The 22,710-nt window shown below is 40.6% G+C and overlaps 4 protein-coding genes across 11 annotated transcripts; 3 read left to right on the forward strand and 1 right to left on the reverse strand.

Moving 5' to 3' along the window:
* Nucleotides 1-271: 271 nt before the first annotated feature.
* Nucleotides 272-4,803, forward strand: LOC116929952 (6-phosphofructo-2-kinase/fructose-2,6-bisphosphatase 1). Of its 2 annotated transcripts, none has more exons than XM_045179319.1 (11): nucleotides 272-522; nucleotides 2,162-2,222; nucleotides 2,302-2,366; nucleotides 2,550-2,707; nucleotides 2,769-3,057; nucleotides 3,128-3,231; nucleotides 3,314-3,532; nucleotides 3,603-3,702; nucleotides 3,780-3,914; nucleotides 3,988-4,115; nucleotides 4,189-4,803. In XM_045179319.1, the coding sequence occupies exons 1-11, from the start codon at nucleotides 411-413 to the stop codon at nucleotides 4,270-4,272; spliced, it is 1,455 nt and encodes a 484-aa protein (XP_045035254.1). In that variant the 5' UTR covers nucleotides 272-410; the 3' UTR covers nucleotides 4,273-4,803. The 2 variants fall into 2 exon arrangements, with proteins under 2 accessions (XP_045035254.1, XP_045035253.1); XM_045179318.1 differs by lacking the exon at nucleotides 272-522 and adding an exon at nucleotides 1,020-1,499.
* Nucleotides 4,804-5,504: 701 nt separating this feature from the next.
* On the forward strand, nucleotides 5,505-10,963 carry LOC116929949 (ATP-dependent 6-phosphofructokinase). The gene is given in 21 exon segments (XM_045179326.1): nucleotides 5,505-5,764; nucleotides 5,976-6,116; nucleotides 6,185-6,336; nucleotides 6,393-6,440; nucleotides 6,442-6,562; nucleotides 6,621-6,745; nucleotides 6,805-6,917; nucleotides 7,189-7,297; nucleotides 7,915-8,010; nucleotides 8,079-8,171; nucleotides 8,244-8,434; nucleotides 8,525-8,609; nucleotides 8,698-8,715; nucleotides 8,805-8,825; nucleotides 8,923-9,069; nucleotides 9,127-9,285; nucleotides 9,350-9,438; nucleotides 9,499-9,562; nucleotides 9,650-9,879; nucleotides 9,967-10,064; nucleotides 10,142-10,963. Coding segments are annotated over 21 exon segments (2,508 nt in total). The 5' UTR covers nucleotides 5,505-5,718; the 3' UTR covers nucleotides 10,504-10,963.
* Nucleotides 10,964-11,109: 146 nt separating this feature from the next.
* LOC116929950 (CREB-regulated transcription coactivator 1) lies at nucleotides 11,110-17,216 on the forward strand. 7 transcript variants are annotated; one of them, XM_045179309.1, is made up of 15 exons: nucleotides 11,110-11,851; nucleotides 12,289-12,402; nucleotides 12,564-12,978; nucleotides 13,051-13,177; nucleotides 13,236-13,392; nucleotides 13,479-13,718; nucleotides 13,942-13,998; nucleotides 14,146-14,295; nucleotides 14,544-14,627; nucleotides 14,722-14,892; nucleotides 14,969-15,058; nucleotides 15,205-15,270; nucleotides 15,478-15,622; nucleotides 15,694-15,807; nucleotides 15,880-17,216. In XM_045179309.1, the coding sequence occupies exons 1-15, from the start codon at nucleotides 11,606-11,608 to the stop codon at nucleotides 15,981-15,983; spliced, it is 2,280 nt and encodes a 759-aa protein (XP_045035244.1). In that variant the 5' UTR covers nucleotides 11,110-11,605; the 3' UTR covers nucleotides 15,984-17,216. The 7 variants fall into 7 exon arrangements, with proteins under 7 accessions (XP_045035244.1, XP_045035245.1, XP_045035247.1 ...); XM_045179310.1 differs by having other exon boundaries at nucleotides 13,482-13,718; XM_045179312.1 differs by lacking the exon at nucleotides 15,205-15,270.
* Nucleotides 17,217-17,315: 99 nt separating this feature from the next.
* Nucleotides 17,316-22,603, reverse strand: LOC116929946 (histone-lysine N-methyltransferase EHMT2). The gene is made up of 13 exons (XM_032937263.2): nucleotides 20,918-22,603; nucleotides 20,669-20,856; nucleotides 20,404-20,598; nucleotides 20,255-20,325; nucleotides 19,956-20,185; nucleotides 19,719-19,888; nucleotides 19,496-19,654; nucleotides 19,220-19,429; nucleotides 19,009-19,153; nucleotides 18,838-18,946; nucleotides 18,588-18,759; nucleotides 18,447-18,525; nucleotides 17,316-18,359 (listed from the first exon to the last, which is right to left on the reverse strand). The coding sequence occupies exons 1-13, from the start codon at nucleotides 22,403-22,405 to the stop codon at nucleotides 18,018-18,020; spliced, it is 3,558 nt and encodes a 1,185-aa protein (XP_032793154.2). The 5' UTR covers nucleotides 22,406-22,603; the 3' UTR covers nucleotides 17,316-18,017.
* Nucleotides 22,604-22,710: the final 107 nt, after the last annotated feature.

The following is a 22,710-nucleotide window of genomic DNA, read 5'->3' on the forward strand; positions in this document are numbered from 1 at the left end:
AAACTCGTGATTGACAATAACTATTATTTTTTGGTTGTGTTCGTTGTCATTGGCACCATGGAATGTGTCGTCGTACTTTGTCTCTTCCTTATCGTGCAAGTTCTCTCTTATATGTACGCACATGTTGAGATTTTGTGTTGATTGGATTATTGCCAAAATCACATTTCAGTTTAAAGCATTACATACTCGTCCGCTGTATGTCGCTGAGAGTGATTTCTATTTTAGTCCCCATACCACAGACCTTGTCTTTTCGTTCAGTAAGTAATTATGGAGCCAAACACGAGTTGCTTGAAACAGCTCCAACTTCTGCGTTACGACTTGGATAGAATAAAACCATTCAGTCTTGTTGTTTTGGCGTAGTAAGTCCCATTTTGAAAGAGACAAAACGAGAGGGAAAAAGTAACGCGCAAATGCAGAGGCAGCTCAGCACTTCTTTTCACGGGGGATCGGAGGAAGACCGACAGTTAGTGATTCTTTTGCCGAGGCATCCGCTTGGACATCGGATGATTCATCCAGGAAGAGGTAACATGTGACGATTACTCGCAACGTTTACCATTAACCGTAATATCGAGAATAGCATTTGCAATAGAGAGGCCACCATTTCTTATAAAAATATGTTTTTTTTTGGTAAATCTATGGCTCTAAATTTTCGAAGCAGTTGTTTTCATTTAAACAAAACTAAAACAAAAATGTGTTCACTCTGTACGCTACATATCGATCGAGCAGTAATCGATGTATAAAGAAAGCGCATGCTTGAAGCATGAAGTAAGAATAAAGGAGCAGATACCGAGGCGACAGAAGCAAAGCCCAGTCTCGGCTTTTAAATAAAGGAAAAGAATACCGTAAAAGCCAGAGGTGGTTTCCACTTTTCGGAGTATGGGATATGGACGTGCGTGCTCCTGTAGTTTTTTTTTATGCTTGGAAGTGGGAATAGGAGCGCTGACGACACTAAATTCTGACACGCCCATACCCCGCCTACTCTGTTCGTTGACCTCCTAGCGGAGCGATTGCGAGGAACTTTGCATTTAGGCGCGCGGGTTCCCACAGCAGTGTTCAGTGTGAACATTTATCCGCATTCGGTTACAACTTCGCCTGTTGACAGTTCCCTTGATACATTGAGCACTCGTAGTTCTTTATAAAGTTCAACAGTTAGCCACGTAACATGCCAAGCGGAGCATTGAACGAATTCGAGTGCACCGTCGATGGAGCCAACACCCATCAATCTCATTTCCAACGGTCATCCATTGGAGATGTTTGCTGGAAGTTGCAACAGGATTCGCGACCTGAGAGTCCTGTTCGGTGCAGTGTCACCGGTAACGATTCCAACAACAGCAGTGATCCTTCAACAGAGCCGGTACTGAAAAGTGATGACGGTGACAAACTCCATGGCAACGTCAAAGGAACCAAAGATGAGCTAGCCAAAATAAGAGAGGGCTTTGATGCTTGGTTAGCTGCTTTCCGAAAATCGCGACCCCACCGTGACGTCATTTGGCGCGTTGGTAAGCAAATAAAAGAATGGCAGTGTGACGGGGGAGGAAGTCGAGGAAATTCTCAGGAAGCACAACTTTTTCTATTTTTTTAAAGCATCTGTAGAGTGTCATCGCCCTAAAATTAATTGCTCTACATCGTAGATTTTTTTTTTGTACAGAATGAAACTGAACGTCGTGGTGCAACGAGCTGCCATTATGGCAACGGTAAAGTGAAAGTGCTTTGAGCCTTTAAATGTTTGACATGCATGATTTCGCAGAAATTTGGCAATAGCTCGTTTCGCCACCGCTCATTTTCTGAATGGTGTATAGGACAAACGATCACCCGAATTCATTAAAAGAAGCATTCTTCGGAACAAAAGAATGATACCTTAGGCTAACTGTTATTTAATTGGTAGCCCTGGGCAATATCGTCATCCGGGATGACGTTGCCGAAAGGAATCCGAATTTTGCGTTTGAAAGGAAAAAAAATTTATAGTACTTTTAAAATGCCCAATTCTGATACTTGTGTTCTCCCCGCCCATAAGATGTCTAGAGAATAGTGAAGTATGTGATCACGTGATCATAACGTGCTCATTGTTCACGTGCAACCAGGATGACCAAACATTTCTTGCCCTAGATCTCTGAAATTCATCTTGTTTAATGTGTCTTTAATGGGCATTGCTAAATTACAGGAGAACGAGCCAATTATGTCAACACCCCACACGTTATCGCAATGTGTGGTCTTCCAGCTAGGTAATTTACTAGAGTCTGATACATTTTTAATAACTCTTACAACAGATACATTTAAACATTGTTCAATATTTTTCACCAGAGGCAAAACTTACATCGCCAAAAAGCTCTCCAGATACCTTAACTGGATTGGGATCAATACGAAAGGTGACGAACTGTTTGAAAAAATGAAACAAGATTTACATTGAAATCGATTTTGCGAATCACAAGAAACCTTGTTTCGGTTTTTTTTTTGTGAGACAAAAACTGGATTGACGGATCGATATATTTTGTTGTCAGGAAGAATTTCTCGTGAATTTTCTATTTTTTTCCCCTCTGTTTTGTGAGCAGTTTTCAATTTAGGAGAGTACCGCCGAATGGCAACACCGTTGAAGAGCCACCACTTTTTTAAACAGGAAAACGTAGAGGCCATGTCGGTAAGAGCGCAATGCGCTCTAGATGCGTTGGAAGACGTTTGCAAGTGGCTCGAGGCTGGCGGAGAAGTCGGGGTAAGCCATTATCTTGATCGAAATTTATGTTCACTTTTCAATATATTGCCTTACCTTACAGGTATTCGATGCAACCAATACGACTTTCGAGCGTCGGCAGCTGATTCGCGAAATTATTGTCGATAAGATGGGTTATAAACTCTTCTTTGTTGAATCTGTCTGTGACGATCCGGCCATTATTGAGTCTAATATCCGTCAAGTGAAAATCACCAGTCCAGACTATGCCAATATGGACAAGGAAGCAGCCGTGGAAGACTTTTTACAGCGAATTGATCACTACCATGATCAGTACCAAACTCTCGACGAAGTAGAGGAGGATTGCCTTAGTTTCATGAAAGTATTTAATACAGGTACAAGAACGAGCTTCTTAATATTGTTGCAGTCCCGGCCTTTTACACATTTTTGGGGTCTCGAATTTAGGTGAGAAAGTGTTGGTCCACAAACACGAGGGTCACATCCAATCACGCATCGTCTATTACCTCATGAACATTCATATCACGCCAAGGACAATCTATTTGACACGCGTAAGTTTGGGGTTACAATGGATATAGTATTTCTTTTGTTATAATAGCATATAATTATGGGCACGAATCCAATTCAAAATAGCATGGAGAGAGCGCAAACAACCTTCGTGGCCACATTGGAGGTGATTCGGATTTGTCGCCGCGCGGCCGCCAGTATGCTGCCGAATTGGGTCGTTTCATCGAAAACCAGAAAATCCCACATTTGCGTGTTTGGACATCATGGATGAAGCGCACTATCCAAACAGCTCGTAACATAGACGCGCCACAAGAAAGGTGGCGAGCACTCAATGAACTCGATGCAGTAAGTCCGTTGCGCAACATAATGACACTTCCTGGTGGGTTATTTTTACCTTTGAATTGTTATGTCGTAGGGAATTTGTGAGGAATTGACTTACGAAGAGATTCTACAAAAATACCCTGAAGATTTTAAAGCACGTGATACTGACAAGTTTCATTATCGATATCCCAGAGGTAAAGACCAATAACCGGTTTTTATACACATACTGTTTTTTACGTAAAATCTCAAATCCACGTTACGCTATCAACAGGAGAATCCTATGAAGACCTCGTAGCTAGGCTAGAACCTGTGATTATGGAATTGGAACGCCAAGAGAATGTCATTGTAGTTGGGCACCAGGCTGTGCTTCGTTGTTTGCTGGCCTACTTTCTGGATAAGAGTGCTGGTATGACAATGAATTTAGTTTATTCAGTGCCATCAGCTTTATAAATCCAATCCAATGGCTTCTTTATTCCCAGATGAACTTCCCTATATCCATGTTCCTCTGCACACTGTCATCAAGCTCACTCCGGTGGCCTATGGTTGCAAAGTGGAAATGATTCCGATTGGCATTGAAGCAGTTGACACGCATCGCCCAAAGCCACAGGTATCGCAATACTTTTATTTTACACTTAAACATTCTAAATGGGGATAACGATCACCACTGTGTCTTTTCGTAGGTACCCGGGCACCTAGAGGAAAAGTTTCGCCGTCCCAACGTCATTCAATCTGCAGACTCAATCGCCCAAAGAAGCTCTGACTAATGCAAAAGCCCTTCAGCGCATTTTTCAAAGAAAACTAGGCCAATTTTCCATTTTTAAAAGCAACTGAATATTATAGGAGACAGATCTGTTCATTGATCTGTGCAACGAGAGCGGGTTTCCCATTCGTCGCTTTCACTTCTTGCTAAATGATATAGATCTTTCTATTCTAAAAATATAGTATCTCACACTGTGTGTGGGAACTAGTTGTGACAACTGTTGTAATTTGTCTTGCATTCTTTCGAACCTCGCGGATATATATATTGATATTTTTCGCTTTGAAAAATGAATCGGAAGTTATTTAATGAGTCTCTGATGGATTAGTTCGATGCACAGACGTTCACTAAAAACATGTATTCCTCTGAAGTCCCTAAAGAGCTACAGAAAAGCCAAGTACTCAACAAAGGTTTGAGGAATCGGGACGAATTTGTAACGACCACTGCTGTCCTTGAGTTTGTTTCATCTTTCTTTTTGCTGCTATTACTCAAATCATTGTCTTCTCGAGAGAACATGATAAATCCAAAGTGAACATTTCTTTTTGTTCTGTGTTTTCCTGTTTTGTTTTTTTAAATAATAATCTGAAGCTCAAGCATTAGAGCATGAAAACCTTTGTGTAGACTACCACATTAAGGAATAATAGTGTAGAACCATTGGCGTGGTTGATCGATAAAACTCCTGCTTCAGCAAACGTTAATTACCATCATTTTAAAGTAGTGTGGGATCATTATTTTTATTGGAAAAGAGGGTGAACAAATTGAAAGCGTCGCTTTGCATGTAGGCAATGCGTGGTCTAGTATCGGTTGAACGAAACTAGTCTTTTTAAATGCGGTGTCAACGCCCGGTGCTTGTTAATGTGAAATAAGACATAATGTAAAAAAAAACGTCCAAATTGTGCTAGACGATTCATTATATTTGTAAAGTAGTATTTAATTGTTACTGTGGCTTTAAAATGCTGAAACAATCAGTTAATTTATAGTTTATTTTAGTCATAACCACTGCACCCCTGATCCCGCCTGAAAGTCACCTTGAAACAGAGGTGACTTGTCTGCTATAAACTGTATGGTACACTGTTAAAGATCGGCCACGTTCCATATTGCGTTTTTGCTACGCCATCTGTATTTGAGAAACGACATATAGCTAGCTTCCCTTCCTTTACCATCGAAAATCCATTGCCTCCGCTGGTGGCTGGCCAAAAAAACAATTCTTGGTTCTCTGTGTAGTGGGTTCGATCTATACTTTACTTAAATCTATGGTGTAGGATTTTGTTCAGTCGCCAACCCAACATTTGCCCGCTGCAGAATTGCAAGGACTACTGGGCGGACTGTTGCGGTAAGATCTAGACCTATTTACGTGACGTGAGTGGAATTCATCAAGTCTTCAACCACGATTTCTTCAAGGGTATTTATTAAAACATAAGGTGAGAAAGTCATTGCAATTCACAGAGTTGAGATGTTGGTTGACGTTCTCGAGACTGAGAAGTACAATGTCTTTGCTGGTAAGGTCCCTTCATACACAAGACTGTGTGATGAATTTTTTGCCTATTCCCGCGATCTAATAGGTTTTCTTACAGCTTGTCTATTTTGTTTAATAAACTGCCTTTTCCAAAAACTTTGTTAGTACTTAAAATATAGGGTGGCACTTAGTAATGGTGGTAATGGTGCACAGCTTTGGGCCTAAATAACTCTTTTCTAAATTTTGTCATGCAGACGGAGTATATATTCCATCAGCAATGGAAGGACAAAGAACAGCAGCCAACCATACTGAGGCAGAAAAAGAGAACACGGTCCATAGAGGACATTACAAGAACAAGGGAATTGCAGTCTTCACAAGTGGAGGAGATGCACAAGGTAGATGCTAAGGGTTGTTGCATCCTGTATTAGGTGTTTTACTAATACTAGCATTGAATCACCTAAAGGAATGAATTCTGCTGTAAGAGCTGTAGTGAGAATGGGTATCTATGTTGGTGCCAAGGTATATTTCATCAAGGAAGGTTACCAAGGAATGGTGGATGGTGGAGACAATATTGTTGAAGCCAATTGGTCTTCTGTGTCAGGCATCATTCATAAGGTTCATTTTTATTTGAATAATGCTCTCTTGCCTCATGATAACCATCATCTGTCTAGGGAGGCACCATTATTGGATCCTCACGCTGCAAAGAATTTCGCGAGCGTTCCCGACCGGCTTAAAGCCGCCAAGAACCTTATTTTGAAGGGCATCTCAAATTTGGTTGTCATAGGCGGTGATGGTTCACTGACCGGTGCCAATTTGTTCCGTCAAGATTGGCCCGAACTTGGTTGCAGAGCTGGCTTCGAAAGGTAATTTATAACTATCTTTTATGACTTTGAGTATAGTTACTAGCCCCACTATCGTTGAATTAGGTGACATCACTCCTGAGCAGGCAATAAAATTTAGCCATTTGAATATTGTCGGTATGGTTGGTTCGATCGACAACGATTTTTGTGGTACCGATATGACGGTAGGCTTATTAAAATTATGTAAATAGAACAACTGTTCAGCTGAATTTATTATTTACAGATTGGCACGGATTCTGCCTTGCATCGCATTATCGAAGCTGTGGATGCAATCGCAGCCACAGCTTACTCTCACCAGAGGACATTTATTATGGAAGTTATGGGACGTCATTGTGGGTAATTGCTTATCGCCAAAAATCGCTCTTAAAAAGTGCCTAAAACGTAAAGTATTAGACATATAAACATAGAACCAATTACGGTATAGAAATACTTTGGAAATAGGATGGATAATGTAGAGGGAAATGGTTTTGTTTCTATAGAGGTGTCACAGAGCAAAATAATTTTTTTCATTTATTTTTATGCCATAGTTCTATAAGACGACTGTCCCAAAATATAATTTCGTACAGGGAATTAGCTTAATCTTACGTTCCAACCTCATGAATCGTAGGTATTTAGCCATAGTGACTGCGTTAACTACCGAAGCCGATTATGTTTTCTATCCTGAGAATCCACCTCCGGTCGACTGGCCTGAAAAAATTTGCAAGAAACTTTCTCAGGTTTATAATCTTCGTGAAAACTTTTATGGGCGTTGATTAGAGGATGCACAGTCTGCTCGCATGTTTTTTTGCTTTTCCAAATACGTTTTACAGTTATAGCGTCCAACATATCATTTCGTTTTTTTTTTTTCCAATTGTGCTTTTCTTGCCTGTTGACCTTCCTTTTTTTAAAGAGTGGTTGACCTACCTGCATGCTTTTCTTACGAGCTAGCGATGTTTATCATTTGATTTAATTTTGTTCCTGTGTTCTTTTTTTTGTTTTGTTTTGTTTGTAACATAGTTATTTGGGTTTGGTAGCAGCGTTAGCGTGTGAAGCTGATTTCGTCTTTATTCCTGAATGGCCACCGGAAGTGGAATGGCCACAAGTACTTTGCAAGAAGCTTAAACAGGCAAGATAACTTCAAGTCCTCCAGTTTTCCGGCAAACGAAATATCTTTCCATTGGTTGATGCCGATTAGCCTCCACTTGCCTGTTGTACAGTTTGCATCCAAGCACCTCAACCCTGTTGTGTTTGAGAAAAATTTCGTTTGCCTGTGATTGCAAACTATGGTTTTTTAACATTTTCAACAATTACCTCTACAATGGTCGTTCTAATCATTAACATGTTAAACGCTCAGGAACGCGAGTCTGGCCAGCGCTTGAATATCATTATTGTCAGTGAAGGTGCTATTGATCGCGAAGGTAACCCCATCACTGCAGAAATGATCCGCGAGGTATATTTTTTCAGTTTTAGTCTCATCGCTATGTTCCTCATAGTTATCAATTGTTTCATTCTTTAAAGGTTGTTGTAACAAATTTGAAGCAAGACACGAGGATTACTGTTCTTGGTCATGTTCAACGAGGTGGTAGTCCATCCGCTTTCGACCGTGTGTTGGTAAAAACCTATTGCAGACTTTTGCACCTGAGTTAATGTTATGACATTCTCAAAACTGAATTGATTATTTAGGGCTGTCGAATGGGAGCCGAAGCTGTAATGGCCGTTCTGGAAGCTACTCCTGAAACGGAAGCGTGCGTGGTGTCGCTAGACGGTAATCAAGCTGTTAGACTACCATTAATGGCTTGCGTCGAGAAGACTCAGGCTGTCGCCAAAGCCATGGCGGATAAACAGTGGGAATTGGCGGTACAGCTCCGTGGCAGGTATTTATCTTTTGCTCTGACGCGTAAAAGAAACTATTTGTTTGTTTTATTTATTAAATAAAATGAAAATTTAAATTTTTGATTTTCTAGGAGTTTCGCGCGTAACGTAGAGACCTACAAGATGCTTACACGCCTGAAGCCCCCTAAAATAATACCGGAGATGTCTACGCATGCGGTAAGAACTTGATATAAATTAACACGCGTTAAGTAGAGATAATGAATATCGTGGGATTGTACAATCGGATTGCCGCTAATATTTCAAGAAAGGACGTCTGTTGAAGGTAAGTTTAGTCGTCAAACAAGATTGCGCATTCAATTTAATTTAATTGGGTTTTTTTTTCTTATTTTAATCATTATCAAACATACGTAGCAAGAAACTATGTGGATGCAGGTATATTTCACTGAATGGGTGTTATCTGTTATTAAGAAATAGCATATGATTGTTCACAGTTTAAATGGTTATCTTAACGTATTTGTACTTCTCCTAGAGCGGCTACACTTTAGGAGTAATGCACGTCGGAGCGCCGGCATGCGGCATGAATGCTGCCGTTCGATCTTTCGTTCGAAATTGCATCTACCGTGGCGATACTGTCGTTGGAATCCATGATGGCGTCGAAGGACTTATTGAAGGAAACGTGAGTTGTAATGATTTTTCATCTTATAGACAAGTTTATAGGCGTTCCTTGCAATAGGTTCAACCCTTGGGCTGGTCGGATGTAACTGGATGGGTTGGACAAGGTGGAGCTTTTTTGGGTACCAAGCGCACTTTACCTGAAGGAAAATTTCCTGAGGTAGCCGCCAGCCTCCGTAAACACAACATACAAGCTCTACTTTTGATTGGTGGCTTCGAGGTACCTTGATCTCATGAAATTTGCAATAATTGAGTGGATATTTATAGTATTTTGTTTTAAAAAGGCCTACCAAACCGTGCTACAGTTAGCCGAGAACCGCGATAAATATCCGGAATTCTGCATTCCTATGGCCATTGTTCCGTCCACTATCAGGTTCGTATTTGCAAATTTATGTTGTTGGCATCTGTATAGCTAATTATTTTCATTTCTTAGTAACAACGTTCCAGGAACGGATTTCACTCTTGGTGCTGATACCGCGTTGAACGAAATTACCGAGGTGAAACAACTCAGCTGCTAGATAATGTTTCTGAACTAAGATGACAATTTCCATTCTGTTTTTTTTTTTTCTATTTTTAATTTCAAGATTTGTGACCGTATCCGCCAATCAGCCCAGGGAACGAAGCGTCGAGTATTCGTCATTGAAACGATGGGTGGTTTCTGTGGCTATCTTGCTACTCTTGCCGGCGTTGCAGGAGGAGCAGACGCGGCCTATATCTATGAAGAACCGTTTAACGTTCAAAACCTGAAAATGGACGTTGAACACATGAAATCTAAAATGGCTATGGAAGGGGTGGAACGTGGACTCGTTCTTCGGTAAGGAGGAAATTCATTGATGGTTTTAAAGAATTTTAAAGTATTGCTTCTCTTTGTTTGTTTGTTGTTGTTTGTTTTTTTAACTAGAAACGAGAAAGCAAATGAGAACTACACCACCGATTTTATATACAAGCTGTTTTCCGAGGAAGGCAAAGGAGTGTTTAGCGCTAGGATGAACGTTCTCGGTAAGAGTTTTATTTTTTTTATTTTTTTTTTTCCACGATATTCCATTGCACGTTTTTTTTTACGTTTTTTCTTGTAGGCCACATGCAACAAGGTGGTTCACCTACACCTTTTGACCGCAACATGGGAACTAAGCTAGCTGCCAAAGCTGTTGAATGGATGGTTGAGCAACTGACCCAAGCCACACAACCGGATGGCACAGTATGCGCCAATAAGCCCGAATCAGCCGTCATGCTGGGTATCGTCAAACGTTACTATGCGTACACACCGGTTCAAGAACTGAAAGACCAGACCGACTTCAAGCATCGTTTACCTAAAGCCCAGTGGTGGCTTAAGATGCGTCCTCTGCTTCGTATTTTGGCAAAGCATGATTCTACGTATGAAGAAGAAGGCTCTTACATCGCAGTCGAAGAAGAAAGCGAGAATCAAATTATTAATTAGGAAATGATTGCTCTGAAAGAGCGAACAAGAATAGCACACCATGGATTTTGTGCGAGAAACCTTAGCTAAACTTAGATATGTTATTAATTATTATCACCAACCTTTGATATTGATGTAGGTTGTGTTTTCCTTGATTAAACTAGTCGAATTGATGTGGTTGCCATGATACCATGCTACATAAACCCAGAAATGTCTTTAATGCAGGAACTGATGAAGTAGTTTTTAAAAAACTTTATCAAGCTGTTACTTCTTTTCTCCCTTAAGTTATGTTTTGGCTTCAATGTTCCACCTTTGTTATTAATATTGTTAACTGTTTCAAAGCAAATTACGTATGATGGCGGGCTTATCGTACATCATCTTTCGAAATTTGCCTTATTTTCCCTCTACCCCCTACCTAGTTTTTGGTCGTGAAAGTGTTCTGGGGTTGCTGTACTAAACCTACTACACCGGTTCTCAAGTCTTTCTGTCTACCTTCATTTTCAGATAATATTTCACTGTCTGGTGGTTGAGCCTCATTCTTTTCTTTGTTGCCTTCTTACATTACGCTGACTATCTTTCGCGCTTCGGTTGTTATAACCTATTTATAACGTTTAAACATTTGCTTAAATATTTCAAAACTCAGCAAAGAATGATGGGTAAATTTTGACAGCCACTGCCAAATGATAATTACGGTTGCGACTTGCGAAAATATTTACTGGAGAGAAGTTCCAACCTGGCATCGGTGTCGGGTTTCATCGACGTTGAATACCTTAGATTCTGAACCCCAAAAAAACAAAATAAAAATCAAGACATACAAGCAAACGTAGTGCGAAGTTATTTGGATGTCGAAGATAGAACGTAAGCGGCTGCGTGTTACTGTGCTGTAAAAACTGCGTACACTTGCAACCTGTGCAGATCAGCAGGATGTTAAGACATGTAAGTATGTGTGACATCGTTTAGATAAAGCAACTTCCATGGTTTCTAATTGGTAAACCACCAATAACTTCAGTGGGTAGTTGCAATTGCCTTGACAAAAATCAAATCATAGTTTTGCTCGATGCGCTCAGTGCAACTTGTAAAAATCCTCTTGGTCTTGTAGAGCTCAAGGCCAGAACACGTGCATATGGATCTTAGTTTACGACGCAGAGTCCTCTGTAGTGTTTTTATAGTACCAGCTGATGACTTGGCCTTTGTAAACATTGTGATAAGAAGTCACAACAGAAGTGGAATTCAGTGTTTAAACATGGCGTCGTCGAATCCGCGAAAATTTAGCGAGAAAATTGCATTGCATACTCAAAAACAAGCAGAGGAAACGGCCGACTTTGAGAAAATCATGAACGAAGTTCGGAGTGCCAAGCCTAATCAAATTGTGAGTATCGGTGTTTCCCTCCTGTTTACAGTTTACAGGCGCCACACGCCTAACTGTCTTTGGCTAGACTTGCTGAATTAACAATGTTCTTTGATAAAAGTGTTACCTGTTTTGACGCTGATTGCCACTTCTGAAAGAATTTTTGCAATTCAAAAGCATGAAAAAACATGGTGGAGAGATTTGTGATAACATGTAACATTTCATCTTTTAACTGACGTTTTGGGTTTTCACCTGTTGCCAAAGTTATTTTTTCTTCTTCGTAATAAAATGCATACTTAATGGGCTATAAAGAAAGATATTATATTTAAAAGTCCATTTTATTAAAACTACTGTACTTTCAATACTATCCATCTTCATTAGAATCATAACACCTTGGCTAATCTATCTCTTTTAATGATGTTGACTGTCTTTGCTTATGGGTGATTTCTTCTGAATAGAATGGTGACTGTAGCCCCTCTCATCTAGTCATCAGTCCTATTTCACCATTTAGGGCAGGCTCATTACCAAATGTGAATTCTCCCTCCACCAATTCCACGTCAATTGATCTTCAGGTATCTCATTATCTATCCACCTTGGCTTGGCATGTTAATATCAGCTTCTTGTACCTTCATCACATGTGACCATGTAACTGTGGGTTCCATAACTCTGTTGTGCTGCACCGAATTGGATTATTTATTCTAATACTAATTGCTTGTGTTTGATGCTGTTGCAGAGTGCTTTGAATAATCTCGGGGATATGCGGGCAGGACGAGAAAGTGGTTATCGTGATAGACGATCGGCTGGTCCGGGAGGTGGTGGATACAGTCCTGGATCAAGCCTCGGTTCCGTTCGCCCTACCCGCCGTTCTGACCAAACAACCTCGTCTAACCCACACTCGTATCAGATGCATCCAAGTGGGGGTCTAGTTCAAGCACCACAGATTTCTGGATCTGTGGGATCACCCAGTCTTTCTCACAGCACTGGCGCAGGTAGTAGTGGCAACGGAGGGTTATCTACCAACGTCGCCTACCTCTCTCCTCCTTTGGATCCCTGCTGGAGGAGACATTCAGACTCGGCGTTGCACCAAGCAGCGATGGTTTCAGGCGAAGGGGTCACCGGAAATGCCTCAACAACCTTGTCCCGAAGAGGTATTAAGCAGTCGCATAAAATGAACTCATTGCATGAGTCTTTGTGTATCGTAAACCGATCTATTATTCCAGGACAAGACGGGAACAATTACATAAACAGTATGGATCCCAATAGTTCTTCTGTCCATCTTGGGATTAGTGCCACTGGCGATGGACGACCCAAGTCCTGTTGTGACGTTTCACGAGTACCTGGAATCAAGTACATACTCATTTCTCTCATCGCCCTGAATACTTGTAATAGCACATTCAATTTCTAGTATTTGCCCCGGCCCAGAACCCAACGGAATTCAAATTCCAATCGGAAGTAATACAGGATCGTTGCCTGATCTGACCAACCTACAGTTTGCCTCGCCCTTATCCGATCCTATTGATGGAGACGATAATTCTTTTCAAACGCATCCACTTTATTCAACTGTAAGTACTAAAATTTAAAAAAATTTAATAGTTATCAAAATTTTTTACAACCTATATTCCGTCATGTTTTATTTTCTGTAACAAAGCAGAGTCCTAACGTGGTTAGCCCAAGTTATGGCGCTAATGGTCTGAATGATCACAGTCACCCCCTCAACTCGCTTAACATGGGCTTAAACCCTGGTCCTCCGGGAGGCTCCAGTAGGGGATCATCTCCTGGCCCGTCACCCAGTCAGCGGCGGCGTCCTCATCATCAACTGGTGAATCTGCAGCTGCGCTCACCTTCACACGCGCATTCGTCGCAGAATCATTCACATAACCACTCCTCCGTAAGCGCTATCTTTTGGTATTTGTAGTTATTACTGAGATCACACTAAAATATCTCCCAACGGTGAAGCATGGTGTTATGGTAAAGTATAACGTAGTTTGTTCACTGTACTTTGTCGGCGTTTGGCTTCGTTCTTTTCGTATTTTATTTTATTTTTTTTTTTATGTACAATTTTTTTTTTGTGTTTTTGTGTCTTGTGCTTGCTGTCGTGCCTTTTGTACCAGAACCTTTTAACCGTGCCTTCAGTCTCCATGAACCCAAGGCTTCTGCATTCCTCAAAGGTACACAAAATAAGAGTGGAAGATGATGCATTTTCCCGCCAAAGCGAAAGACTTCATAGTTGCCATCCAACCTGAGCTTCTGGCGTCATAAGCAATTTGCTGTTGTATTATTAACGTAGACTTTATTTTTTGGGATGGTAAATTTAGGGAATCGCCTTGGATCCCAACGGTATATCGGTGCCTAGTTACCAACCGTATCTCTATCAGAACAGTGGCGGTGGAGCCGACTACGGCCAGCCTGTCAGCCCAGCTCATAGTCCTACTCATATGATGTCTCCCTCACAGCCTATTCCGACGGTAATTTCTTTTTTTCGTATATTTTCAGCCAGTATTTGTGGCACTGTTCCAAAACAACTCGGAACTGTTGTAGAGTCTTCTCTTTTTCATACGTTTAGCATGATGAAGCGACACACTCTGACTAAGTTGCTGTTTCTTGTTTGTCAGCACCTGTGAATTTTTTTATTTGATTTGCATGATTCTACTTTATTTTATTTTCTGTTTGTTTGTCCCATGTAAAAAAAAAAAATCATTATAAAAAACCGCAGCATGGAGGCTTGCTAACGGCATACCGAAATCCCCAACCGATTCTCAGACCCAGTCCGATCAGTTCACCTACCCTGGTTGTACCAGTAAGTCTCAATATCCGTCTTGCCAGCCCAAACGGGGTCTTCTTGTCTTTGCGGAGCTGTCTAATCGAATTATTTTTGTCTTTACTTCTCTTAGGGTCATATGAATTATCGGAGCAACAGTCCAGGCGATGGTACGAATTGTGCGAGTAGTGCCCCACCCAGCCCCGTATCACAAAGTCTCTCACCGGCCAGTTCGCCTGGTCTGGCTGCATCACCCGCTTCTCCATTTGCTGACCAAATAAGCAGCATGAACTGTCAAAACCAGGTACTTTGTCTTTTCTACAGATTTCACCGCTGGATGGCAATTTTCATTCCACCCACATTTTAAATTCATTTTATAGATGGGATCAGGTAGCGGTGGTAATCTTAACCAGATGTCGTTTTATCCCAATCAATCGAATGTGCTCAACCAATTCGAGCAATTCAATATGGTAAGCTAACCTATCCAAGCCTAACGAATGTAAATCATGTAAGAGCATGCAGTATTTTTGGTTTCTTTTTGTGTTGTATATTATTTTTTTCTCAATGGAGCATGGGTTTTTAGTTTGCTTTATTTTAATTTCGCCTTTCCCTCCAGATGGATTCTAGCTCCGAACAGACGCTTCAAAGTTACGGAAACTATAAATCGAATCATATGGGACAGGTTAAAAAATATTTTTGTTTCAGAATGCTTTTTAAATTAAGTTCATTTTCAATTGGTTGTGCTTTGAAAATGCAAAACGCTTTCAAGTGTTTATGCGTCACGATTGCTATCTTAGTTCGTAGCACTGGTATTTGAAACCATTTTGACATTATCAAATGATATTGAATTTTTGACTAAATGAACTATATGGATTATGGTCTAATATAGGCGAACATCAGTATGGACATATCACTGGATCCCTTTTACAGTCAGCCGTCGCAGTTCATGTTCGGTGGTAGGTTAGAACTGAACCAGCAAACTGCACCACAAACCCCGCAAACGCCATCTAGTATTCCGGATATTGTTCTGCAAGGTATTGCGATAACGTGAATATTTCTAAATAGCTTAACTTTCATGCTTGGCTTTCGTACGGGTATGTTTCAGATTTTTCCTGCACACCGGAAGAGCTTGCGCGACATAATTCCCATGATCTTAGTTCAGCCATGGGGTCTTCTTTTGATGGCGTCGATTTCTACCCCACCGACGATGCCCTTAGAGGTTGCTGTGCTCTAAAATATTTTCCCTACGCTAATATGTTAATCTGCTAATATGCGGTGTCTTTTGTTACAGATGGACTCGACCCGATTGACTTCGACGGTTTGCAGATACTGACGAACTCTACTTTGGTAACGGATCCGTCGACCGAAGACCATTTCAGACTGGACCGCATGTGAAGGTGTACTCATTCGATTTTTATTCACCATCACTCTCCTTTTCGGCAATTTCTCACGCTCTCTTTCCCCTTCTTGACTAACAATCCATGGTTTTTCAAGTCTACATGTAAGCCCACAAATCACCGTTATGATCTCAGCGTTGTCTTGCATTTACTAAAGTGGAAAACAAAAACGTCTTTGAGATGGAATGACAGAGCAGAGATTCATAGCTGATTTTTGTTAGTTATCCAAATATCCTTCTTATCCCTATTTTGTCATTTCCGCTCTTTGATATTAAGACGGGGATTTTCTGCTCACCTTCCGTAAATTTAGGTTGAATTTAAGTCAATAGCAACTCGCTCTTCACTTACAATTTCCCAAATCACATTAAATATTCCTCATAATTCATAAGTGAAACGTTATCTATTTCTTAAGTAGAGACGGTTCAGATTGATGACGTAACTTGGAGCCACGCACAATAGTTTTATAGACCTTTTTAACCGATTTTTACTAAGGAGAATTCGCAGCTGATTCGGCGCGTAAATGATTTTCTCTCACATGACAACCAGTTACTAGGTTAACATATTTCTAAACAATAGCTTTAACAAAAACATAGTTAAAAAAAAAACCCAGTTTCTGTTTTTGTTTCAGATTTATTTTTTTTATTTTTTCCTCTAAAACTTGTTGAGATTTTATCTGAATTTTAATTGGCGGTCAAAGCGGATGAATCATTGTATCATATTCTTCGGTTGTAATTCGTGCATTTTTTTGGGGGAAACTGGAAGCCAGGTCACTAGGTGTTTGTGCCATTTTCATTTAATTAGCCTAGGCCCCTGGGGCCTCACGCATCGTTACTGCACCTTTCTTTGTCAAAGTATCGTACCAAAATTTCATTGGTATTGATTGTTCCAGCTGAGTGTTACTTACGCCTAATCTCTCCTTGACTTCTCCCTACCCGTTTATACCCAGATAATTCTCAATTATTCGTTTAACTTTGTTCTTCCTTACAAGATCGACATGTTGCGCATTGTTATCACATCACTGTCATAATCATTATGGTTATACTAATATTCAGGTGGTGTAGTTTGACAAGCAATTTTCGTGTATGTTGATGAACATTTCTTCTTTTTTTTTATGTTGGCAGAAAAGTTTTGCGTCGGTGTTATCGTTTTTTTTTTCTTTTCCCGAGGTGTTTCATTTGTCGTGCAATATTACACAATCAGGCCGTTATTCGCGCTTGTCCAAGGAAACAAGTCTAAGTTTTAGATCACGTTCCAATTAATCCAAAGAAATTTGTGTGAATTTCAGGGGACGGACGGACGCGTTTCAAATTCGATGTAGGACAAGAATGGCTACGCGAAACGAGGTATATTTTTGCCAATGTGACAAGTACAGGAGAGGAAAATTGCAAGACGAGACTTGGACAGAAATTCAGGTGAGATTTATTTACAAAAGAGATGGGGAATCACTCACAAGTCAATTGAATCAAATAGTGTTACCCATGTAAAGTGGAGCTACCATTGACGATAAAAAGAGCAGTAGAAATGAGGGACATTCGCGAAATTACTATTTTAAAAAACAAAACAAAAAACATTAGACTAGGTCAAAAACAGATTGCACTTACTGATCCAAATTTAGCTACATTAGGATTCTTCATATACGCGAATTTATTTTGACACGCGTATGATTAATAATCCTAAAGTTGCTTTGAACAAAGAATAATTCATTAGAACACAAGTATTTTAATTGAAATTAAGTAGTCGGGAAAAGGTAAACGCATTTTCAAAATTTTACCGAATTGAGTTCATCATCAATGTTTCGCAAATAATTAAAGTAAACTTGCAGCTATGATAGGAGCAGGAGTGGAAGGGAAGTGGCGGAGGTAAGGTTTTGAGTAATGCTGAATCTAAGTTGCATTTTCGTAAGTTAATTAACAGTTTTTTTTACATAACTTTAAAATAGGGTGAGACAAAAATTGAAATTGGGAAGAGTAATGTCAAATCGGAGAATGCATGCATAACTTGGCAGAAATTGGGGGCTTTTTAAAAACTATGTTTAGGAGTGCTGGTAGCCGTTTTCGAGTTCCTGAAGTTGCAGACATCGCCGATACTCTTCTACTGTTCGATGAATAGTCAACTGCGAGTACTTACATTTTGGCGAGTGGCACGAACAAGTAAATGACTTATATTTAATAATCCAAAATTTGTCACCGTAATCAAAAGCCAACTCTTCATTGGCGTCAATATCTCGAACGGCGAAGAAAGCGATGCGTGGAAACTTCAAATCCTGGTGATCAACGTAAACTTTAACAGGAATCAAGTTAGGTTCACAAGAATGATTGATAAAACGGGCAATATTGCCGTAGCGGCGGGCGTCAATGCAGTAAGTTTCTCCGTCCTTCAGGAAGTATTGTAAGAAAATTTTTTTAATTCTTAAAGGTGTCTGTAGTTATTCATTCATTATTATAGTTATTCACGCATTTACCTTATTATCCAAATCGAAAAGATATGAATCGTCTTCACGTTGATCGGCTTCGAAGTCTGTGATGATTTCGCCAATGTATCTAGCAGACGATAGTAGGAAATCAACAGTGAATCACGTCGTCGAAAAGATCATCACACTTACTCGCAGACGTAGGAGCCCTTTGAAATAGGTTGGGCAGCTCTGACTCCCCAGCCTTTGTTTTCGATACGGAAAAGAACTAAACGTGAGGTAATTCCATGTTGAACTAAACGATTATTGCACGACCCTCGATGACATTGGCAAGCACGATTGCATTCGAACAACATTGGGGGATCTGTGTCAGTTAATATTAACAAACAAATCCATTATAGTTACTTTAAAGAAGTTTACAATTATCACTACAATAACTTGCCTGCAAAATTGAAGTCGGATACGAGTTTGCCTTCGTCGTCGTACCAGCAGCGAAAACTGAGACTCGAGCAATTGCAACCGACTGAGCAGTCACCGACGCACTCGCAAAACTAGGTAATAAAATCGGTATTGTTGTCAATGTGATATTCGATTTAGTGATTTCAAATATTACGGTAAGTGAGTTAATGGTCCGGTCGACGTGCAACGGGCTAGTGAAGCAATTTTCTGTGATGTATATAAAGTCTTGTGGTTTTGGCTCGTCGTCATATCCATTTACGCATTGGATAGGGTTGGCCTCTTTTCCCTTTGTGATGTCACTATAGATAATAAAAGAGCGGACACTTAAACACCAAATGAAAATTGTTTCTGTTTTCTATGTATACTTTGAGAGTAGTTTTTCGGATTCGGTGCATGGTGTTTGGGTGAATTGTTGGAGTTTCATGTTGAGCGCCAAAAGCAGCGCTGAGTGACAATGCTTATCTGGGCAAACCTCTAAAGCTAATTGATTCTCTTTATTCCGTAGGTCGAAACGTCCACCTCTAGTTATCAGGAGCAAAGCGCATTCACAATTGTCCCGACGACTTGCCGTATGCCTTCAAATTTTAAATGAGCATTGAGTAAGTATCGGTTGATATTTAATTGTTATTTTATGAACTCACAATGGCGTGTCGCCATGTACATTCGCAGCGTTCACGTCACACCCTTGATCAAGCAGAAGTGCAACTATATCGACTGACCCGGAGTAAGCTGCCCAATGCAAAGCGACATTCTGCTCTGCATCGCGTACGTTAGGATCTGCCTTACACTGAAGTAAATATCTAAAATAGAATGGTTAATTAATTCTGGTTTGAATATGCATCTTAATCATAGTTTCGAAATTACTTGACTATGTCTACACGCTGATGTTCACATCCCCACACCAGCGGCGTCCAACCGCCATCATCCTGTGCATTAATGAAACTTCTCCCATTTCCCAGCGTCATGATATAATGGCAAGCTTCTAGGTTGCCATTTTTGCACGCCAAGTGAAGGGCAGTCATCCCGCCTTCCCCCTGTAAGGTAAAACAGAAATAACGTCAAAGGCGCAATACCGAATGAAGATATCTGGTGAAACCCGACCTTCAGCGATGTACACGATCCAGCTATGGCAAGGTATTTGACAGTTTCATTATGACCTTGGATCAGGGCCAAGCTTAAGGGTGTATTTTGCGATCGATCCAGCTTGTCGAGTGCCGCTCCGCTCTGCAAAATGATGTGGACCAATGCCAAATGGCCACCATAAGCTGCGGCATGTAGTGCGGTTTGGCCTTCTCCATCCTGGTAGGAAGTATTCACATTCTGTCCTTGTCCTGTAATATCAACAGTTCCTGATTAATTGCAGCCCAAATAATCTATTAAAGCCAATTTTTTTGGTTTACTTAAGCATTCGATGACCCGTTCGATATCGCCGTTTTTCGCCGCTACGTAAAGACTCTTATTGCTTGACGAACTGAATGAAATAAGGGAGAAAATGTCCCATTAAAGGTGTGTACATGTTTCGCATACGTTACTTTGTTATATTACATACCTTTTGCCAGTAGTTTCAAATGACTTCAAAATGCGCTGTAGCATTTCTTTGTTAAGAGACGGAGGAATACTATTCGAATCAATTACTTTTCCTGATGGCAAGACAAGTTGAGAAGAAAGATAGCGAGGACAGGATGTTTCTGATACGATTCTGGAAATTTCCCGCGATGGTAGGCGGGAGATCTTTGCGGTCGGACTGAAAAACAAGGATTTTGAAACGGTAAAGGCAAAAGTTTGTTGATAAAATCTAAAATTGAAAATCGTACATTGTTTTTAGCAATTTTGCGTCATTGCAAAAGACAGGTACGGCACAGGTTTTCATCTGTAAGCGAATTTCGGTAACGGCAGAATCGCGCTGGCAATGTAAGCACGTTTTCCGTTGACCCGGCCGTTGGCAATCGGCATGAAAAAAATGAATTGAACCTTCCAGAGCCCTACACTGAAGAAATGTTCCCTGTGAAAACAAGAATCAGTAAGCGCACTGTTAACAGATCCTTCGATGTATAGTCACTTGCCTGAGTGCAAAATAGACCACAGCCAGGACAGCAAAAATGTTTCCGAATACGATCCCGGTGTGAGTCGCAAAGAATCATAAACGGTATCTTTTTGGACGGCCGATAGAAGCGCTTTCGATTAGCCACCAAGCAGCAGCCGACTAGTTTTCCTCCAACTGAATCAACAGCTTGACAATACAAAGTGGCTGCTGGTGGAGCAGTAGCCACTGGGGGATGGCTCTCTACACAAGAACATGTAAAGACGGTTTTCTCGACAAGCAGGGAAGCAGTTCCGTTAACTTGTAGAGGAGTATGACAATCGGCCACTTGCTTCCCTTGTTCTTCGACAATAGATAATTCAACTTCATTTTCTAGAGAATTTGCGACTAGAACGGATTCATCTGCCAACGATGTATGACTGACAATGCTTTTGGCTGATGTTTCTCGCATAAGATTGTCGGACGACAGCGAGTTGTCCCCACCCGAGGAAGTATGCAGTGTTTCGTTTTCGGCAGTAGAATTGTTTTTGGTAGGCAACACTTCGGTCCGTAACTTTTTGCATGTTGGGCGCGATTCTACGCACAAGAGATTAGCACCGTCCAAACAAGAAACAACCTCAGATTGATGAACTGCAGTATCTGGACTTGATTTACTTTGTAAACCCAGTGAAGCCATATGCTCCATTTTGGAGACATCTTCCACGGCAGTATCTTCACTCACTTCAACGGAAATGTTTTCGGTTTTCGGTTCAATCGGAACTGCTCCCTTACATGGTCTACCACGTTTTCTTGGAAGATCTATTGGTTTGACTAATTCAGGCTCTGGGGGTGATATGGTCTTTTTGATTGGCCGGGTTTCAGAGAGGCCTTTTAGCAGGTCTGTAGCTGAAGTCCGGGTAATATTGGTTCTTTGAGATCTTCGTGTAGTAATGATGCCTGGAACTCCTGTGGTTGAGTCACTTCTTTCTGAACCAGCCTCACTGCTTGAATCCAGTTCATTCCTAATGAGTTCACCTTCAGTTTTTAAAACATCAATGGCTATCTGCTGAGGCTTATCTATCTGGGTTGTTCTTGGTGGCCTTCCTCTTCCTCTGGAGTTCTTTGGTGTTTCTGATTTACTAACTGTTTCAACAGAGTCTTCTTCATTTTCAAAGTTTTGACGCTTGAACTTTGATTTTGATCGATGTGGCCCTCTTCTGTTAGCTTGCTCAAATGCCATTTCCTCCTCAGGATTGGTATTAAATTGAGACTTCATGCCTTCCAAGATCTTCTTTCTAACATCCTTGGGATTACCTTCAGTAATTGTTATCTTACTGTCATTTTCTCCAGATCTGCTGGAGGAAATTGACATTGGAGGTGCAGGATCCTTTGAGGGCACTTGTAAGGTGATGAGAGCATTAGCAGCTTCGGCTAGAGATATTCCATTATTGTGCGTCTGCGACACTTCAATTTCGATGAAAACTTCCGAGTCCTCTGCCATCGTAGAAGAAACTTCCTGTAGTGAATCCATATTCCTTACAGATATGAAGAATTCTATTGAACCTCAGAGCCTTAACATTCAATACTGAAATTCTACTGTCCGCAAAAAAAGGACATGATGAAAAAGCTAAGTTAGATTCCGTGAAGGAGATTCCTTTCAAACAAATAAAGCCGTAAAAATAAATCCGAAGATTTTTTAGCCGCAAAACGCGAGCCCGATGCTCCAACACCATCTATGAACGATAGCTAAATCGAGTAAACTTTGCGTTCAAAACAAACAAAACGTATACTTATTCAGAATTGTTTAATTTTTAAAACACCATTTATAGAATCCGA

Source organism: Daphnia magna, linkage group LG9 (assembly GCF_020631705.1).
Source record: "Daphnia magna isolate NIES linkage group LG9, ASM2063170v1.1, whole genome shotgun sequence".
NCBI classification, from domain to species: Eukaryota; Metazoa; Arthropoda; class Branchiopoda; order Diplostraca; family Daphniidae; genus Daphnia; species Daphnia magna.

What these genes read in the sequence shown, in the direction of transcription:
- LOC116929952 (XM_045179318.1), top strand. Translation starts at nt 1,163, where the DNA reads ATGCCAAGCGGAGCATTGAACGAATTCGAGTGCACCGTCGATGGAGCC. An exon ending in AGGCTGGCGGAGAAGTCGGG is followed by an intron (nt 2,708 to 2,768) that starts GTAAGCCATTAT and finishes CTTACCTTACAG; the next exon opens with GTATTCGATGCAACCAATAC. An exon ending in CTTTCTGGATAAGAGTGCTG is followed by an intron (nt 3,915 to 3,987) that starts GTATGACAATGA and finishes CTTTATTCCCAG; the next exon opens with ATGAACTTCCCTATATCCAT.
- LOC116929950 (XM_045179309.1), top strand. Translation starts at nt 11,606, where the DNA reads ATGGATCTTAGTTTACGACGCAGAGTCCTCTGTAGTGTTTTTATAGTA. An exon ending in GGCTTCTGCATTCCTCAAAG is followed by an intron (nt 13,999 to 14,145) that starts GTACACAAAATA and finishes TGGTAAATTTAG; the next exon opens with GGAATCGCCTTGGATCCCAA. An exon ending in TCCGGATATTGTTCTGCAAG is followed by an intron (nt 15,623 to 15,693) that starts GTATTGCGATAA and finishes GGTATGTTTCAG; the next exon opens with ATTTTTCCTGCACACCGGAA.
- LOC116929946 (XM_032937263.2), bottom strand. Translation starts at nt 22,405, where the DNA reads ATGGATTCACTACAGGAAGTTTCTTCTACGATGGCAGAGGACTCGGAA. An exon ending in TCCGAAAAACTACTCTCAAA is followed by an intron (nt 19,154 to 19,219) that starts GTATACATAGAA and finishes TATTATCTATAG; the next exon opens with TGACATCACAAAGGGAAAAG. An exon ending in ATCCGACTTCAATTTTGCAG is followed by an intron (nt 18,760 to 18,837) that starts GCAAGTTATTGT and finishes TAACTGACACAG; the next exon opens with ATCCCCCAATGTTGTTCGAA.